At 35.4% G+C, this 7,177-nt stretch overlaps 1 protein-coding gene across 1 annotated transcript in view; it reads right to left on the bottom strand.

Annotated features, from left to right (window-relative positions):
* The window catches only part of KLRC1 (killer cell lectin-like receptor subfamily C, member 1), an 11,978-nt gene extending 8,255 nt beyond the window's left edge, over nt 1–3,723 (bottom strand). The window contains exons 1-5 of the mRNA XM_011955501.1: nt 3,542–3,723; nt 1,293–1,510; nt 807–902; nt 242–295; nt 15–31 (exon numbers count right to left, since the gene is read on the bottom strand). Of these exons, the coding sequence (XP_011810891.1) occupies nt 15–31; nt 242–295; nt 807–902; nt 1,293–1,479 (354 nt within the window). The 5' untranslated portion in view covers nt 1,480–1,510; nt 3,542–3,723. The remainder of the gene's footprint in view (nt 1–14; nt 32–241; nt 296–806; nt 903–1,292; nt 1,511–3,541) is intronic.
* Between the last annotated feature and the right edge of the window lie 3,454 nt (nt 3,724–7,177).

Genomic DNA, 7,177 nt, shown 5'->3' with positions numbered 1-7,177 from the left:
TAAAACAAGGACACCGACTTTTCCTTAGAGCCTTCAAAAAGAATTTGAACACAACAGATAAAAACAAAGCATAGTGATTTTACTTACAGTTGATGATAAGGGAATGCCTTACTCTAATCCTTATTTATGAACATTTATTGCCAAATTTTATAATTTTTCACCCCAAATTTTATTTTTGTACAGCCTAAGATCAAGAAAAAATAAACTGTACAATATTAAAACTTTAAAAATTCTTATATACCTTTCTGAGTTCTTGTATTCAGGGAAGAATTGTTGTGCTTCTGTGTTAATGTAGCTAGAAAAATTAAAGTAATCTTTGTAAAAAATTAGCATCTAAATCAATCATAATAATTTTAAGTTTTTGTTTGAAATTTTTTGTGTTAGAGTTAGAATAATATGGAATAAAAATGATTTTAAGAAAAATTTGATAAAGTAATAATGGTTTTTTGGAAAAGTATTTCATAGATCTAAAGAACTAAATTTCACCATCTCATATAGTTCTTATAATTCTTGATTTAACTACTTTCAAAAATTAATTCCTATTTCTCAGTAAGGTTTTTCAGACTCCTAGAACATATTTTTGAGTTACGAAATCAAATTATATACATACAATTGCATCAGAAGCGAATACTTTCAACAATTATTCTTTCATTTATTCTTTGACAAATTCTGAATGACCATTCCACATTCAGTCCAAAGATATACATTACAATGAGAATTCTATTCCCTGAAAATATGAAATGTATAGAGGCACATTCAATCATTAACGTGAAAATTCCCCTTGTAATCTTCTAAAATAGACTTACAGGAAATAACAACTATCGTTACCACAGAGGCCATTAAGACAAGACAGATAATTCCCAGGATCCCAGCAATGAGCTTCTCTGGAACTGACGGTAAATCTGCAGGGAGCGAAATGGAAACAGTGCGAAAGGAGAGGTGGACACAGTTGTTTAGAAGATTCAAAAACAAAAGAACCTGAATGCACAGGAATCATACGGAGAAACTTGGACCCCAAACCCTCATCTCCCATTGTAATCTTTTTCTCAGATTAATATACCATTGCATTTTCAGTAAAAATAATGCTCCATGAATTCTTTGACGAAGACTACACATTTCAACAATGCGTTAAATCAGTCTTCATATTTTATATTGAAATAGCATATCTCAACTTGAAATTCTGATCTTTGCAAATAGAAAATATGTGAGCACTCCCTGCTCTTTCCCCACGTCCCTGTACCCCAAGCTGCACATCCTAGACTGTTATATTGAGGATCTTTTAAATGCTTTACCTTTGCAGTGATAGGTTTTGTCATTTCCTTGAAAATCCTGCGAAGTTTTTTGAAGGTTTAATTCCGCATAGGTTATTTCCTGTTCAGTTACTAAAATGGAGCTTGTATTGCCCTTAGGTTTTTGTTGCTGCCTCTTTGGGTTTGGGGGCAGATTCAAGTCTGAGTAGATTACTCCTTGGTTATCCATCTCTGCAGTGTGTGATGTCAGGGACTGTACTCTATAATAACCGTAGTTAAGAAGTTAATAAATGGTTTATATACAATATTCCCTAGTGCAGTTAAAAGGGTGAGGTGGAGAACGAGTATTGGAGCTCATTTTGCATTAAAGAATCTAAAGTTCTTTCTCTAATTTTCTTCAAGCCTAAACAAGTTTCTTACGGTAAAATATTTGTTTTAAAAAAAGATTTTTGGGTCGGGCGCGGTGGCTCATGCCTGTAATCCCAGCACTTTGGGAAGCCGAGGCGTGCCGATTACAAGGTCAGGAGATCCATACCATCCTGGCTAACACGGTGAAACCCCGTCTCTACTAAAAATACAAAAGTTAGCCGGGCACAATGTCAGGCGCCTGTAGTCTCAACTACTCGGGAGGCTGAGGCAGGAGAATCGCTTGAACACGGGCGGCAGAGGTTGCAGTGAGCCGAGATCGTGCCGCTGCACTCCACCCTGGGCGACAGAGTGAGACTCTGACTCAAAAAAAAAAAAGAGAGAAATTTCTATGTTTGACAAAATATTATTGCTGGGGCAATAAGAAGCAATAAATTACTAAGGAATAAAGAAGTTCAGGAATAAAAATATATTTCTTAAAGTCTGATGCTTTACCTGTATTAAAAATTAAAACGTATTAGAAAAAGTTCTGCACTCATTTTTTATGTTAATTTTGAAATCCAGTAATGGTTAAGACTGTGTGGTCTGCACATGAGTAATAGTAAAGTTGAGATATATATACACACACACACACACACACATATATATATATATAAATTTCTTGCACTAAATTAGTTTTATTTAGTAATTTATACACATTAATGAAAATCAACAGGGGCAATTAAATGGTCTTTTCTTAATGGCTGAAATGTTCTAAGAAATTATTAAAAATTTAAATTATTAAAAATGTGAATATTTGTATATGTCAGAAAATGCTATGTGACACGGTTAACTTATGCATAACCTAAATAGTATTAGGAACACCACATAAACTTTTAATACTTACAGAAGTATTGGTAATTTAATAAGTAATTGGTAATTCATTTCCTGGCTAAGTTATGAACCAAAAAATGATAAATAAAAGCATAGGTAATTCATGTTAAAGCACATTTCATTTAAACTTATAAAAAGATTTTATGGTTGTCAAAGTGAGTAAAGGCCACTTTTGTTGTGTAAGTACTTGTAAAGTTTCAGATAATGTAATTAAATCATTTAGTCAATGGGCTCTGGAGTCAGTGAGATCTAGAATTAATTCTAGCTTTGACATTTACAATGTGTGACATTAAAAAAGTTATTCTATGTTTAATAACGCAGTTTGTTAATCTAAAATGGGAATAAGAACATATAAAACATTGCATGTAAAACATTTACCACTCAACCTGGCACTTAAAGTTCTTAATAAGCATTAGCTATTTTAATTATTATTTTAGTCACAATTGTTATGTTACTGTTTCTGATTCGTGTCAGTTAAAGCATGGAAAATAAATCTTCAGATAAGTCTCCTATATCCGTGTGCTACATCTTTTTTGCAATATTTTGATCAATTTTAAAAAAGTATTTTGATTGTTTTGTATTACCTTTAGCATTTTATGTACTCTACCTCATTGTGATTCTTATTAAAAATAAAAACTGCTTTTATTTAATCTACATGTCTGAGGAATTGTATTTGGCTTTCATCAATTGATTCATTTATTTTAATAATCTTTAATGGCTAAGCTAACTATAAATTATTATTCAAAGATACATGATGTACTGATTACAAAATACAAAATTAATTGTTCATTATTGTGATGTTAATAGGTTTCACTTAAATTATATTGATCAACAAACCCACTAGGTTTCCACAAACAAGAATTTGAAAACTTTAAGAAATCCTTCAACATATTTCATATGGGTTTTACCCTGAGTTATTCAAATGAAGACAGCAATATTCTACTTTGATTTTATTTTATATTAATTATACCTCCTTTGCACCATATTGAGCACTTGTAATCACTCACTAAATGAGGTAGGCTAGTAGAGAGTTGGAGAGTAGCAACACATACCTTCTGTCCCAGAAAGTCACACATCCTTTAGTGGAGAGGCCAGGTTAGTCTCACAAAAAGGCCTGCTATAGCTGGGTAATAAAAGGTGAAATTTAAAGGCATAAATCCAGGACAAGAACAAACAATGCCTACAATCTTCGCAGACTGCCCTGTGAAGGCTCAGAGTGAGTCAAGAGTGGAAAAAGTAAATTTCTCATCAACGTGTTACTAAGGTTTGAACAGGAAATTCTACACATGGGCTATTGCGAAATCAGTTTAATCTCATCACACACCTCCAAAATATAGGATACTCTGGTCTGTTAAAAGTACAAGGTTGACTTTGAAAGTGGGTCATTTAGTTGGTCCATTTTTCAAGTGCCTATGAGAATTTTTGTTTCTGTCTTGATCACAAACATTGCCAACCCTCACCTCGTTAAGAGTGCCTTTTAGACTAGATTGCTAAATCTTAACATTACATACTTCTTTTCATTATATTATTTTATTATGTCACTTCCATTATAATAGAAAACATTCTAAAACTCATAGTAACATTATCAACTGATATCTACTGATTTTTCCTTAATTATTCTGAAAAATTACTGCAGTAATTACTCAATTGATTGTAGCTGGCACAAAAACCATCATTGCCAAAGTTATATTATTAACATCTCTTAGTTCTTAAATTTTTGCATTTAATTTTTTAAAAATAGATTATTTAATCTTCAGATTACCCTTGATAAAAATAAATGTATCTTGGAAAGGTAAAATATTAATCAATTTTGAAATATATTAGCACACAAGAGATTGAAATATTAAATAGATATTCATTACATTCTTCATTTATCCATTCTCTGCCATAACAAATTATCTCAACTGTGATAGAAATATTTAGTTGTAAATGACAAAAACTGAAGTCAAACTATGTATGGGGAAAAAGTAATTTTAAAATCTTACTAGGAGGAAAGTCAGCAAATTGGTAGAACAGGTGGTCCCTCACACATATGCCCCCACAACAACAATAATTTTTCAGCCATCCACAGACAAAAGTTCCTTTGAGGGAGTTTTGGAATTCAAGTAGGAGTTTGTAAAATGCCAATGGAACCCAAGACCTAGGAGGGTTGTTTTAGAGAATAGATTTGCATCCAAGTGGCAGACTTACCAACAGTGATTCCATCTCCAGACCTGAAAAGGGACTCATCCTCCTGTGCACTTGCCTTCAGCCGCATTAGGACTTCGTCATGCTGCCAAAACCATCTGCCCAGGGGCCCAGGAGCAGACTCACACACTAGTGTCTCAGGAGGCGGGCATATCAACTGTAGTCTCAATGTAGACCCTGAAACAGCCCTGTAACTTGGCTTTAACTACTGTCAGCCACAACTTGAGATCAGTCCTTCACCCACAGAGACTTCCTGGGAGACATATACATCTGTTCCCGTGGGGCATGCTTGCTGATCTCTGTCCTATAGAAGATACTAAAATGGCCCTGAATCACCACTCAAACTCCTCTCAACTGTGGCCTGAGTTAATCACAGGAAATTGCTGTGAGACTCACTCATCTTTGTCAGCAGTACAGGCTTGCTGACTTTAGTTCCACGGTAGTTTCTGAAACAGCCTTGAATCTTGACCCTCATCCTTCTCAGCTATGGGCTGTGAGCAGTCTTGCCAGCTTAGGGATACAGAGGGAGGGCATGTGCATCCATGTCCCAACTGGGAGACCATTGACCTAGGTTTCACAGCAGATCCTGAAATGGGCCAGAAAAGGGGCTTCAACCCTTCTCAGCTATGCTAGAGAGCAGTTTGCCTACACAGGGACCTGGAGTGAGACATCATAAGTGCCCCTAAAGGTACAGACCTTAGTTTTATTTCAGATCTTGAAACAATCCTGTGATCCAGCTCCAGCCCATCTTAACTACAGTCTGAAGCAAGTCTGCCTGCCCAGAGACCTGCCAGAAAACACACTCATCCATGACCCCAGAGACAGACATGAAGACACTGGTTTCAGCTATAGACTCCGAGGAAACCTTGTGACTTAGCACTAACTCCTCTCAGCCACAGGTTGAGGAACCCACTCAGAGACCCATGAGCAGCCATCCCAGAAAACTAGATAAACTCTCCCCCAACTACACACCTAATAATAGACCCACCATCTACAGACCCTAAAGTGGACCCTCATTCCCTCCCCAGCCCTATGGAGTATGATTCTAGAGCCAGTCCCTCTGAGGGACTAAGTAGGATACAAGCCTGCTAGAAGCCCTAGTAACAGGATCATGAACCAAAGATCCCACTCTGGACCCATAAGCAACCACGTGATCTGGCTGTAACCCCATTCAACCATGACACTGAAGGCAATCTCATCAGCCCAGCACCCTAACAGGAGAAGGTCTTAACCTGCCGAAACCAGTCTGTAAAGACTGAAAGAGATGTCTGCTCTTTCAAGTGCACAGACACCAGTACAAGGATAAACAAATAACAAAGTGTCAGACACGTATGACACCACCAAAGGAAACTAATAAAGCTTTAGCAACTGATCCAAATAAATGGAGATCTATAAGTTTCCTTTAAGATAATTCAAAACAATCATCTTAAAAAATCTCAGTGAGATGCAAAAGAAAAGAGTACTAAAAAATCTAAAACAAAAATACATGAACAAAATAAGAATTCAATAAAGAAACATAAACCACTAAAAACAACCAAACAAAAATTCTGGAGCTGAAGAACACAATGAAAGAAAGAAAGAAGTCAATAAAGAGTTTCAATACCTGACTCAAACACGCAGAAGAATTAGTGAACTCAAAAGAGAGTCATTTAAAATTAACAAATTAGAGTAAAAAAAGAAAAAAGAATAAAAAGTGACAAAGAAAGCATAAGAGACCTTTGAGACACCACCAAGAATATGGTATACAAAGTATAGAAACTTCAGAAGGAGAAGAGAGATAAAAGATCAAAAATATTTTTTCTTTAAAGACATACTGCCTGAAAACCTTCCTCACTTGGGAAGGATATGGAAATCCACATTCATGAAGCTCAATGAATCATAAGCAAGATCAGCCCAAAAAAGACTATTATGAGGCACAATATAATCACATTGTCGAAAGTCTAAGGTAAGAGAATCTTGTGGGGGATTTTGTTTATTTTTTAGCTTAATTTGTCCATTTTTGCTTTGGTTTCCTGTGCTTGTGGGGTATTACTCAAAAAATCTTTGGCCAGTCAATTGTCCTTGAGAATTTTTCCAATTTTTTTTCTTTCAACTTTTATTTTTAGATACAGGGTGTACATGTGCTGGTTTGTTACATGAATTTTTCCAATTTTTTTTCTTTCAACTTTTATTTTCAGATACAAGGAGTACATGTGCTGGTTTGTTACATGGGTATATTACACCAGGATAGTGAGTATAATCCAAAGTAGGTAGTTTTCTGAACCATTCTTCCCTACTGTCCTCTCCCCTCTAGTAGTCTGCGCTGCCTATTGTTCCCATATTTTTGTCTAAGTGTGCCCAGTGTTTGGTTTCCACTCATAAGTGAGAACTTTCAGTAGTTGGTTTTCTGTTCCTGCATTAATTTGCTTAGGATTATGGCCTCCAGCTTTGTCCATGTTGCTGTAAAGAACATGGTTTTATTCTTTTTTATGGCTGTGTACTAGTCCATGGAGTATATATGC

This window comes from Colobus angolensis, unplaced genomic scaffold (genome assembly GCF_000951035.1).
Source record: "Colobus angolensis palliatus isolate OR3802 unplaced genomic scaffold, Cang.pa_1.0 Scaffold11, whole genome shotgun sequence".
Lineage (NCBI taxonomy): Eukaryota > Metazoa > Chordata > Mammalia > Primates > Cercopithecidae > Colobus > Colobus angolensis.
This window is presented reverse-complemented; position numbering and strand designations above follow the sequence as displayed.